The 13,082-nt window shown below is 36.3% G+C and overlaps 1 protein-coding gene across 3 annotated transcripts; it reads left to right on the top strand.

Annotated features, from left to right (window-relative positions):
* Positions 1–1,402: 1,402 nt before the first annotated feature.
* Positions 1,403–12,748, top strand: LOC109034643 (uncharacterized). Of its 3 annotated transcripts, none has more exons than XM_019047892.2 (7): positions 1,403–1,616; positions 4,169–4,357; positions 5,506–5,694; positions 6,626–6,754; positions 7,631–7,748; positions 8,691–8,768; positions 9,141–12,748. In XM_019047892.2, exons 2-7 carry the CDS (start codon positions 4,172–4,174, stop codon positions 9,791–9,793), a joined length of 1,353 nt encoding a protein of 450 aa, XP_018903437.2. In that variant the 5' UTR covers positions 1,403–1,616; positions 4,169–4,171; the 3' UTR covers positions 9,794–12,748. The 3 variants fall into 3 exon arrangements, with proteins under 3 accessions (XP_018903437.2, XP_018903436.2, XP_018903438.2); XM_019047891.2 differs by lacking the exon at positions 1,403–1,616 and adding an exon at positions 2,549–2,775; XM_019047893.2 differs by lacking the exon at positions 1,403–1,616 and adding an exon at positions 2,806–3,049.
* The last annotated feature ends 334 nt before the right edge of the window (positions 12,749–13,082 follow it).

Raw genomic sequence — 13,082 nt, 5'->3', positions numbered from 1 at the left:
TTATGGAAAAGGACAGTGAAATTGTCTGTTCTTTCACAATTTCACAAAAACTCGAAAACTGTCGCTGGCGGGCGAAATTGTCGCCGAATTCTGCGCGAGTCTCCCCGGTCCTCCCTGGTCGCTATGGTTACGGCATGAGTCGGACACCGACTAGACACTGTTACCAACAGGTTTTTAGTCATATTGTATCACTGATGAAGGAAAACATTACGGGAGAGAAGTTATACAGTGGAGATGAAGCTTGACACGCGTAACTCTCGGTATGATTTTTTCTTCAAAAAAACGGTAGGCTGAATTGTTACTCCTCTCACGGAAAACGTCATAACTCGGTCAATTTTTGACCGATTTTGATGATCTTGGTCTTAATCGATAGGTATTGAGTTGATCTTTAAAACGCGACCAAGAAAGATCGCTGCAATGATCAGTTCGGAAATTACAGCATCAGTCCACTTCTTTTTGGGACAGCCTATGTATCTTTAAATGATCTTGATTATTTTGCTGCCCAAACGCCCAGCTAGAATATTCTGCTCGACATAATTTCAGGAGGCATCTTCAAATTTTCCATTAAGTTCAAAAATGGAGAGTCTTGCGCTTATAAATTGAATTTTGAAGCAAGAATTTTTCGAAGAATATGTATTAAGGCTAGTTTTACTAGAAATAATTAATATCTCAATTTTTTTCAAAAACTGCACTTATGCGCGTTGTCCTCCACCTCCAAGCCCCTTAATTCAGGCCAGAGTTATTGGGATCTTCGGGAAGGAGTGTTATTTGGAGGCTATATAAAATGGACCGCGTGAAACAGAATTAGGAACCAAGCCACATTAGCTAATGCCAAAGTCAATCAGTTGGTTTAATTTTTTACATGAAAACGGTTGGGCGGATTTTCGGGCAAATTTCAATAAATTTTCTCCATAGTACGAAGCAGATTCCTTACAATTTTCAAGAAAATTTTTCTCGTAAAAAAAAAATAAAAAAAAAAAAATTCCCAGTTAAATTTCGCAATGGCTGATGTGGCTTGATTCCTTTCTGTTGAACGCGCATATATCCACTCAATGAGGAACCCGGGTCGAATGTTCAACTTATTTGAAGGTATGTACGAAAATTTCGACAGATAAGTAAGTGCCTCAAAACGAAACTTCCCTCCTTCCGTTCCGCGCCGGGGATGCGCACGGCGAGATAATGCGCACTTTCAAACGATGGTCAATGATTAATGATGATGACTGAAGTCGAAGCAGCAAGCCGGTCGTAATGGTCTTCCCTCCTGCGCCCCTCTCCCCCGCTCCGCCCGCAACAAATGTGTTGTCATTAAGGATAATGATGATGACTCGACTTGGCCTCGCCATCCTCCATGCCACCATTCTATAATCATCATAATTCTGTTTCGTCGCTTTTATCATTCGAGTCTTGGCCGGATCCTGGTGCGGTGTAGGATAGATTCCAGCCTGGCCGCCTTCGCTATTTTCGACACACCGGGCAGTGGCAAAGTTCGCTCGTGCGAGCTTTTCAACCGCGGAATCTCAACATCTCGCCGAATCGTAGTTCGCGGATAACTGAAATCGCGCGTGTAACTACATCGCATCGTGTTGTATCATCGAAGAAGGAACTTGCTGAGTGAAGTAAGTGATTGCTTGGTCACATACTTTATTTTATACCAATGCCTCGCATCTGAGAGGCAGAATAGTGCATGGTGTAGTCTTCAATATCCGCGGTCGCATTATCCGCGGATGCGTGGACAGACTTTTCATTTGGGGGGGGGGGGGGGGGTTATTGTACTTGATTACTTTGATTTTGGGCTGGTTATTGTGAGGTATTCAAGCTATCGAGGTCGCGCAGAAAGAGTAGGACCGTAGGAATGAAGGTTAAATAAAATGAAAGTGAAATGGAATCGATTTGGTGGGTCGTTATTCCGAAGTCTGTAAAGCGCGCCTGAAATGACTTGCCTAGATATCTCCTTTCCGAAATACTCAAAAGTTTCAAAATCTTGGATATATTTTATTAAATGATTCATTCCTAATATTTTAGCCTATTTATAAATAGATTCAATTCATTTTTTGCCTGCAGTTTATCACATTCTTTTCGTGCTGTAATTTCACATGTTTCGTGTATCATGATTTTGTGAGACCACACACCCCCCCCCCCCTCTTGGTCTTCCTCTCCTTCTTTTTTCTCTTGTTCATGAACTTTTAGAACCCCTGCTTTTGGATTTCAGAAAATCTGCAGTTTTTTTAATTTTCCGAAGACCTAAATATCGAGGCCTCATTTTGCCTTCAAAATCGGCAGTAGGCAAAAAATTATACGCCAGTGTTGAAGAAGGCACGCTTTGTTGCCGAACTGCAGAATAAATTACTGGAGTGATATTTGAAAACGTAGTTTCACATTCCCAAAGGTTTCTCTGCCGTAAAATGTTCAGGAATTATTTTGGTTGCATTCAGGATAGTTTCAGAAGTGGTGTGCTGGACCGTGGACGATCAGAGAATCTCAACGGGGATTTTTAGATGTTTTTAGTTTAATTTCGGGCAAACTTGGCAACCAGGTTGCTATTGTTGTGCTGATTGTTGTGTTTGTGCGGCCATATGATTAGTGATAAGTGATTACAGTTACAGTGTGATAATGTGAATACTTATCATCAAATTCCTGTTACTCTATAGAGGCACCATGATATTTTGATGAAGTCATCTAATTATCGTAGAATGTCTCACATTTTCTTGCCTAATGGACTTTAATTCAATCATTGACCGTCTACTTATTGTGTGCAACCAGTAGACAAGCTTTGAGGTTAGCCTCTTCACTCCTAATTTAGTTTTATACTTATTTAGCCGTAGTCTTTCACACTAGTCGATTTCAATTTTGAAAATGGCTCAGTTTTCGTATGGAGATAACTTTTTTCTTGATGTATGGACGGGTTAAATACCTTTTCAAGAGCCTCCTCACATGTAATGTACTAAAATAGGGAAGCTCTGATCATTGAGATCATTGATTGGTCTAAGAAAATTGATATTGCTAGAGCTCCTGATCATTAAATCAAAATGAATTTTGAGCTTTCCTCCAAGTAAGTAAAGCAGAATTTACAATGCAATCGTCAAAAGCATGGTAACCTATAGCCGTGAAGCATGGCGGAAGAAACAGACGACCCGAGAGGTTTTAGAGAGAACAGAGGCGGACTTCTAGTGCAGATCAGCCGGTATTTCCAAAGGGTTGCTTCCAGAGTAAGATAGTTCAGAGGGCCATGAATGCCCAACAGACTATGAAGCATGACATACAAATTACTTATATGTATGGTATGGTCGTACTCAGAGAATGGCAGGAGACAGATTACGGAAGAAGGTCCTAGATTTGGTTTCTTCTAGGAGAGGGCATTCAGTGAGAGGTTGGAGGGATGATATTGAATATTGAATTGCAAAAATGCTTTACTTCTAAAGGATTGTGGCTTGAAAGAGTGCAGTGGCAGTTAGGCACCGTAGAACGCCAGGGATTGTTATCAAGAGACAGCTCCATGCAGGTATGAAACAAATCGACAGCATAGGTCTGTAATCACATGTCGACGGTGTAAGTTGGTAATCACATAACTTGTTTGCGGTCTCTGAAAATCTCCGCCTCTATGTTATTTTTTTAAAGGAGAACCAATTGACATCATTCCTTGGAGTTTGTGCAGAATTTTCTCAGCACAGAGAAGAAAAATCACGGCAGTTTTAAAGAATTGCCTATGAGTAGTTTTCCATTTAAAAAATAAAGTATCAGAGAAAGTCTGCGACGTCGCAAACCAAGTTATGTGATTGCCGACTTACCATGTTGAAATGCAAAATAGGTGGGTAAGTAAAAGCCAAAATACACAATCAACTACCAATAGTGTTTCAGGGTGGTCTCAATTCGAAAGTCTATCAAGATACAAAAACTACTGAAATAAAATGAGCAAAAATTCAAAACAAAGATTAGGTACTTAAGTACCTATTGCTGATTACATTTAATTTTTTGTCACTCTCATTTTATTGCGTTTTGTCTCCTAGTAGTAAGGGGATTGAGACTTCTTCTAAAAGTGGAAAATTTTATTGTGTAGTTTAGCCTTATTTACCCAGCCCATTTTCCTTGTGTTTTTAATTGTTGAAATTTCAATATTCATACTTTTATTGAATGATCTAATTGTCTAATTAAGTATTTTATTTACTTTCAGAAAATGAACAACGACCAGCATTATTGTTTACGGTGGAACAATTTTCAAACAAATGTTGTGTCAGAACTTGAATCTTTTTGGAATGATGAAAATTTTGTTGATGTGACTCTCTCTTGTGGAGCAAAACAAATCAAAGCTCACAAGTTAATTCTATCTGCTTCTAGTCCATACTTCAAACAAATTTTCCAGGTAACACCATTGAATAATCTGGTCAAATGAATTTAAAGCTCATCTAGCATAATTGACTTTCCATTATTGAAAGCCTCTTTCAATAATTAAAAAAAAGTATAAAAGTAATTGGACCGCGTTAAACAGAAAGGAACCAAGCCACATCAGCTATTGCCAAATTGAATTGGGCAATTTAATTTTTTACCTGAAAACGGTTGTGCGGATTTTTCTGCAAATTTTAGTGAATTTTCTGAGTAGCACGAAGCAAATTCCTCAAAAATGTCAAAAGAATCCGCAAAATCGTTCTCTTGTAAAAAATTAAATTGCTCTATTAAATTTGGCAATAGCTGATGTGGCTTGGTTCCTTTCTTTTCAACGCAATCCAATTAGCTAAGTAAAAATATAAAAGAAACTCAGATAGGCTGCAATAAACCCAAAACAGGAAATCTTGCCTCACGTACATCTAAAATCTTTTAGGTGATCCTATAATTACCAAAATAGTTGGAATGTGCAACAAATTAAACTGCTACATGAGTCATGCATTCAAATTTTGCAGTTGTGTTTTTTTTTTATTTTTCCCACACCAATCCACTATGTTTATCGTCAACTCTTGGGGTTGAGAGGGTTTTCAGAAATATGCAACTTTAACCATATTTTGCAATTTGATGCAAATGTTGCGTAGTGGATGGGTAAGATCCAATCTCATCTCCCTATTATCTGATCAAATGCTGTTTACTCATGCAATTTTAGAAAAAACTTTCAATTTTGATTTTTTTTTTTTTTTTTTTATATGAAGCTGGTGAGAGTTTTTGAAAATTATAGCTTTGAGTAGCAGTCATCATCAGTTTGCAGGCCCAACCTTTTTTGTATTTATGTCAGTGAAAACTAACTGCAAAAAGACAGCATAGGGTAAATAAGTCATGTAGTGATAATATCTTTTGTAATCGGCAAGATCACTGAAAATTGGATAAATGACACTGCTTTTTTTCAGTGGTAATTATGTCTGAGCATTTTCTCTCTGTGACAGTCTTTCATATGGATTAATTATCGGAATCATTCATGAACCAAGTTGTTGCAATGAACTTGGGGAATTTTAAAAATACTAGAAAACCTTAAGATTTAGAAATCTGTATCATTCATGCAATTTCACCTATTTCTTTTTTTCTCAGGATAACCCATGCAAGCATCCTATAGTCATGCTGCAAGATGTTGATCCTAATATATTGAAGCTAATTCTGGAGTATGTGTACACTGGAGCTGTAAATGTGTCTGAAAAACTCATGCCATCTCTCTTACGTACAGCTGATATGCTTCACATACGGGGTCTCACAGAAACCTCTTCAACTTCAGTTCCTATGGTACCTCTCTTTCTTAGTTTTCCTTCGTCTCTTTGTTTTTGTCTATGATATCCTGTCGTCACAGCTGTAGAAAAATAATGAAAGAAACATGGATGAAAATGTAGCTTATTGTCTACAGTATTCATAAATTTCTACTCTCATTTTATTTTGTCAGAAAAAATAATCTGATCATTAATTCTCCTTCCTTCGAAAGTATTATTTTGTTTACTTTCTTTTTTCTTTAATTCAGTTTTTGTCAATATTAAAAAGACCAGTTTCAGCTTCACGATGTATTACAATTCACTTCTAGACAAGTTGCAAATTCAAGTATTATCATGCATGTTTTTTCATCAAAATTTCATGCAGAATCTGATGTGTGCAACGAACATTTTTGAAAGCAATTCCTAATCAAGATAGCTACATTTTTTTTTATGCTTAAGTTCAAACTTACCACTCATGAAAAAAACAATCTACTTGCGTTCAATTGGACACTGAACGTCATCGTAACAGGCTCTGCAGTACCTATAAGTATATAGCAGCCTTAATCTCAACGCTTCGGCTTAGCTGAGTTGCATGTTGTTTACTCTTGGTACAATACAGAGCAAGGAAGAAACTCTGCTTCATTAAGAAGCCTGCCAAATCCGTCTCAGTGCATCACATAAACTCTAATTTTTCTTGTGAGGGGGAAATTTAAATTATTTGTGAACAGTGCGAAATAAAAACGTTAACATCTTGGTTAGGAGTTAATTTTAGTAATTTCCATTACAAAAGGCATGTTCTACACAAGAATTTGAAGAGGATTCTTACAACAAAATGTTTAAATTTTTACCTTCGTTAAGTGATCCATGCTGCTTCAGACTTCCTGAGTAATATCAAATCAACAAACTATTCTTTCAGTAATTTTATTCATCTCGAATTTCTAAATCTGTACATTTTGGTAACCTTTTTCCAGTCAACATCTTCAGTCGAGAATATCAAAAGAGAGGTTCCAGACTGTGAGCAAGAGGTCATGCCTCCAGTCAAAAAAATGTCACGGAAGTCAACTCTTCTTGATGAACCAAGGATTAATCATTTTGAGGAGGTAAATCAATCATACCTACATTTAGAATAGTACAGGTAGTTTTAATTTATGGTGCTTCTTGTAGGGCAACAACTTAGACTCCAATTCTTAAATTAGTTCTTAATTCTAAAGTGCACAACTTCGAGTATACTTTCTTGCATTTCCAATGTTGCACAGTTTCTGAGATTCTTCGAGAAGACACAAGAGGGCCTTTCATTAAAATCTCAAAATTCATTTTTTAACCCACATTGTCAAAAGAGAGAGAATACGTCATATCATGGAAGTTGAAAATGACATCGTGTTCGGCGTCATGACCAAACAGTGTGTCTGGTACGGTCATGTCAAGAGGATGATGGAAGAGAGGCTGCCAAAAAAGATGCTTGATTGGGTTCCTCCTAGGAGGAGACGAAGGGGACGCCCAGTGAGAGGGTGGCGACAGGGAGTATTAAATGAAATGAGGGAGTGTCAACTCCCTGATGACCTGTGGGAAGGCCGAGTTTTGTGGCGATTAGGCGTCGCACAGCGCCAAAGAGTGCTATAAAAGCGACTCATGTATGTATGTATGACAAAAAGGGCTCGCCTGAAAATAGATCATAATTCTAGAGTGCACAACTTCGAGTAAACTTTCTTGCATCTTCAATGTTGCCTAGTTTCTGAGATTCTTCGAGAAGACACAAGAGGGCCTTTCATTAAAATCTCAAAATTCATTCTTTAACCCAAGTTGACAAAAAGGGCTTGCCTGAAAATTTTTCATGGACCAAGGTTGATTTTCTTGTGGGCATTCATATTTATTATTTAATCTTATCTGCAAAATGGAATTCTCTTCATTTATTCAAGTGGAAAAATGTAACTCAAGAATATTGATATGAACCATTTTTTCTTTTTTTTTTCTTGCAGCTGAAAAATGTTGTTGAAGGTACAAGTGAAACTTGCTCTAGGAAATCACAACTATTTAACCCAGAAATTCTCAGTAACAATCACGTTGAGTCCCAGAGCTCCAGTATGGAGTTTCAAGGTAAATTTTCCTAATACTCTACCTTTAGACCCCAATTCCAATAAATGAAACAGTTTAAAAGTGTTGATCAAGCCATGGTTGTTAATTTGTTGATTTTTATACAATTTTTAACTCCTTAGCTTCGTAGAGGAATATTCGTCTGAAAACCCGGAACAAAGATGGTTGTCCAAAACTTAGTCTGAATGTTGTTGCTGAAAGCTGTTCCAGTGGGGGTGAATTTAATGAAATTATAATTAGGTAGTTTAGCAATCTAGTGCTGTTCACTGACATTCTTTTGCAACAAAAGATCAACAATACACTCAAGGCAGGGGTGAAGAAAGGTGCATCGTTGAGTGTTAAATTACTTTCACTTTGTAGCAAGAAAGTTGATTTTTCTATCTGATTGAAAAAAGTTGCGCCAACACATTGATGGCCAAAGTGCAAAATGATTTATCTCCATTGCGATTTCAAAATTTCTGCTCTTCTTTCATTTCTGCGAAGAGGAACAAGCCATCTTAGTGGCTCAAAATCTATACAGAATATTCTGCTAACCGAGAGGAAAGATCAACGAAGTTTTCAAGTTATTACATCATATAGTTTTCCAAAGAAAATGTCAAGTATGACAGGAAGTTTGCAACATCGTAAATGGAGATACCTGGTTGCGCACTTTAGCCATCGATTTGATGGATTCTTTTAGGTTTATACTTTATTTTTATCCAAGACCACTGCAAATTTAATCTTAGCAAGTAGCGTTTTTTGAACAAAATTTTTAGGCAAAAGAGACAGATTTTTTTCTAAAAGTTTTCACATCCTGCTGATTCAATCAAATCTCTGCCACCTACTTCCTCCTCTTTTTCAGCGCTCGTTTATGTTCTCCTACAAGTAACACTCTTCACATTAAATCCCCCCCCCCTTTCTCTTTCTTTAGAAAAATCAAATTTCAATTACTCTTTGTGTCCTCAGGAAACACGGATTCCCTTGAGGGAGCAGCAAATATATTCAATTTCCCTGGAGAAGTAATTGCCGATGTCACCATTAAAAGTAAGTACAGGAAAATTGTTCGTTTATCTACTGACCGAGGGTATTAAGTTCGTTTTGAGTATGATTTTCAGTCAAGGTACACATATCGAGAATGTGATCTTTTCTCAGCAAGATTTCCTCTTCCAAATACAATAAGTAACTGTGATACTCTTCGAAGGAAACTCCATCACAATTAGGAGAAAAAACACTAAGAAACGAGCGGGAACTGCAATTGTATCGAGAGACTAATTATTTTTGACTAATCTATTTTTGACTAATCTATAGGATTTAACTGTCAAAACATAACTCAATGATTTGCAAAACTGATTCATTTTATTTACTGCATGGATGGTTAGATTATTTTCTTACTAATTTTTTTTTTCTTTCTTTTAGGTGGTCCAGAAGGATCTCGATCTCATTCTCTAGATCCTCGCCCTTGTCCAGTCTGTGGACATGTTTACAGCAATTTATCAAATTTACGACAGCATATTAGACTAATTCACAATCCAGAGTGTGTGACGTGTCCTTTGTGCTCCAAGACTTTCAAAAACAAGTTGTACCTCAAAAGACACTTGATTAGTTTTCATGAACTAGCACCACCCTCGCAAGACCAAGACCGTGCCAAAGCAGCCATGTATAGTAACCTCTTAAATAATGCCGCCTTGTCCTCTGATCAAAATAGTAATCCAGTTGATCCGCGATCATACTCCCATGTTATGTCCACGCAAGGAATTAGTCCAAGAAGGAGACATGACGAAATCAATAGCATGTTGTTTGGGCATCAAAAAAATCTAATTAATCCCCAAAAAAGCACATTCTTTGATCAAAGCTTAGATGATAAATTAGAAACTCCCATGGATACGAACAGTAATTGTTATAACGAGTTTCACCCTTATGGTGCTGTGTTGGATAAGAGTATAATGAACAATAATCATGATACCCTGTCATCGCACAACAAACAATCAGTCCTAGCCCAGGGGAAGCACCAATATTTACAGAGTCCTGTAACTTCCTCAAATAGTCCATCAAATCCCGTCCAAAACTAGTAAGCTTAGTCATTTTCTTGGTCTTGCATTTTTCTTGTCTCTCAATTCTTATAGCTCTCTTCTTTATCCTGATTCTTAAGTATACACAATGAAAGTAGCAGCTGGTATCTTGACAGTGAAACTATCAGACCACATAAGTATCTTGTGTGCGGTGTTTAAAAATCTCTTCTCCCATTTAATTTTTTTGACGGAGAGCAAATCAATATCATTCCTTGGAGTATTCAGAGCTTTCTTCTCACCGGGAAAAATTTATGTTGGGTGGTTTTCATTTAAAAAATAAAGTATGACAGAAAGTCTGCATTGTCGCAAACCGAGATATGTGGTCTGGTTTTTTGCTGTCAATATATTGTATTGGTGCATAACAACTGAAAAACATACACACAACTATTTTTGAGTTTAAGGTAAATGTTTGCAGTTTCTCAATTTGATCTCATTTCATAACCAGATAAATCCCTCTGCTCCAGGGAACTCTCTAAGAGTTGAAAGAATACTTCAAGTCCTTTCCTCATGCACAATAATAGATTTTGAACTATAACTGACTGTAATAACCAAATGGCATTTCAAAGCTTTAAACTTTATAAATTTGCTTTAGATAGCTTTAAATTTTTGAAAAAATGCTATCTCAGTAAATACGAGTTGCTGATTGTCTGGTCAAGACAGAAAATAATTTCACAGGTAACTGACGACTTACCTTGTGGTAAAAGTGATCACAGGAATCTTTTATGGGAAATATGTATGTGACTGTCCACAGAGAAAGGGAACTTAGTCCACGAAAATTCATTATCGGGTAATACAAAGGCTGTCCCAAAAGAGCTGGGAGTTGGCCTGCTCTGAGCAAACTATTGAAAATATTAGAATACAGTTTGCAAGATTTTGTAGTTTATTTTATTAGCTTTCCAATGAGCCCTTATTGAACTCATTTGATGAAAAATTCACATTTTTACAGCGATTTTTCGGCAACATATATAAGCAAACCCCCTGGAATTTTGCGTCATTTTTTATTTAATCTCCACTTCCTTTCTGTGAGGACAAACAAACACTCAAAATGAAGTTTGCCCATTTTCAGAAGCAAGATGCGACTGCAAAAGCTAATCAATTAAGCTACAAGTTCCTGCAAACCGTATTTCAATATCTATAATACTTGCACAGACCAAGGCAACTCTCAGTTTTTTTGGGACAGCCTTTGTAGATACCACATCATTTAAGGGAGTCCTACAAACATCTCATCACAAAAAACCCCCAAAAAATCAAACGAGATTGTAGTTATGGCAATTCGAAGTTTGTAGTTGGGAAAAGCCAATTTCAAGAGGAAGGGTAATGAAAATTCTTAACTGCTGTGTTCAGGGCATGAAGCAGCTGGATTAAAATGCAACTAAATGCCCTCTTTTGGCACAAAAATTGAACTAAACCGTTGGCAACTTCAGGATATTGACTTATCGATCTAAATCGTCAAGAATCGTTCTTCTGAAGAAAAGTTTCTTTCCTAGGATTAAGGACCCTTTTTGAATGGACAGTCACATATATGTCACTTGAGACACTTCAAATTTTTAAAATAAAAAAGAAAAATATTAAAAGTGATTAATGAAGTGTAGGCAGTTGTTTTTTTAATTTACTCCTGTTTGAGCCTTAAGTGGTATTAGAACAATACCTGGTGCTTTGATGAGTACAATTTACTCATACGCAGCTATTAAAATTTTGATGTTTTGATAATACACAAGTGTCATCAGTAGTTAGTAGGAAATTTCCTCTGGCACCAAACAATTTGAAGTGACTAGCGGAACTTCTGATAAATCTCTCTACACCATCAATGTACATTGATTCAATTTTTGATGTCTGATCGGTAGGTTCTAGTATAGTATTTTAAGGTTGCTCTCTGCTTTGCGCGGAATAGCCCTCAGGTAATCTTACTAAGTGTACGTAGTAAGTGTCTAAGATTAGAAACTTAATTGGTATTCAAAACCACGATAATTGAAATCTTCAAGTGGTATGTCTTTATATTGCTGTCTAGATTTAGTTGGCCACTTCGAAGAGCTGAAGCTGGCATTGTTGTATACATAAATTTGGCTGTGCAATATTAATATACTTCTATTTAAATCCTAAGAATTCAATTATGAATTTTTAATTATAATCCTAAATAGACCAGTTTTAATTGCTTGTGTGGGTATTAGTCTTCGGTTTCATGATGAACTCTTCAAAAAAAAAAAAAAAAGAAAGAAATCAGTAGAAAGAATGCTTCTGGCATTAGGGTTCAACTTTATGCAAGATATTTGCCCTTTTTTTCATCATTGATCTAAGTGTCTGTTACAAAACTCCACGAATCACCCACAAAATGCGGTGTAAAAGTTTTATTTGATGAAAATTTTAATCTTGTCCCAGTTCATTTTTTGCAACAATCCTCCAGCCTCGATGGCATTTACAAATCTCATTTGTCATTACTGAATCACTTTTACGTTCCTCTTGCATTAAGTTAATGGTGCATACTTCTTTTTATTCAAAGTATAAATATGTTACTTTGCCCTTTCGTTAACAGATAATTGTGTGTCATTTATTATTAAGTTTTTATTTTATTCATATTTTTTCCCTCCCCACATAAAAATTCAATGGACTAAAAAAACCTAAAACAGTAGTAATATGAAATGATGTTTAAGTCTTCTTTCGCTCGAGTGATTTTTAAGCAAACCCTGTAGGTATAGCCAGTTGAAAGAAAATTTTTTGACTCCAGTAGAAGTGGTTTGGTGTGACGAAGTACAGGAGTTCTTTTATCATATAACTAAGTTCATAGTTTGCCGTTGAAGACAAAGTGTAAATTATCCTATTAGTTATTTAATTCACCTCAATCATCATGTTCCCAAAGTAGATTTTTCAATTGAACTCTACATCATATGTTTCTATTGGAATTACTTAATCGTGCCGTTTGTATTTTATGTAAAAAAATAAAATGACCTACGAATTTGATAGTATGCTTGTTTTTTCATGTACTTGGAAGTAGTTTGTCGTTTCTCACTTAAAGGAAATTCAATCAGCTCAGATGATACTCTTAAAAAAAAGCAGGGTTCTTTCAGCCTTAAGAATGAAAAATCTAGCACTTCCTACAATCTTTTTCGTAATTTTCTTCTATATGTAGTTTTCTCTCAGTATCATGAGTGTAAGTTGAGAATTTCTAATGCACTCACAATTTCCTCCATGGAAAAGGATGTTTTCCCGACAATTTACTTAATGTCAAACACTTTGGTTTTATCAAGCAACTACCAAGCATCGCATTGGTTTTTGGCAAGCATCTACCACTGAG

The sequence above is a fragment of the Bemisia tabaci genome, chromosome 8 (assembly GCF_918797505.1).
Source record: "Bemisia tabaci chromosome 8, PGI_BMITA_v3".
Classification (NCBI taxonomy): domain Eukaryota; kingdom Metazoa; phylum Arthropoda; class Insecta; order Hemiptera; family Aleyrodidae; genus Bemisia; species Bemisia tabaci.
The sequence above is the reverse complement of the archived record's forward strand: the minus strand, read 5'-3'. Positions and strand labels throughout refer to the sequence as shown.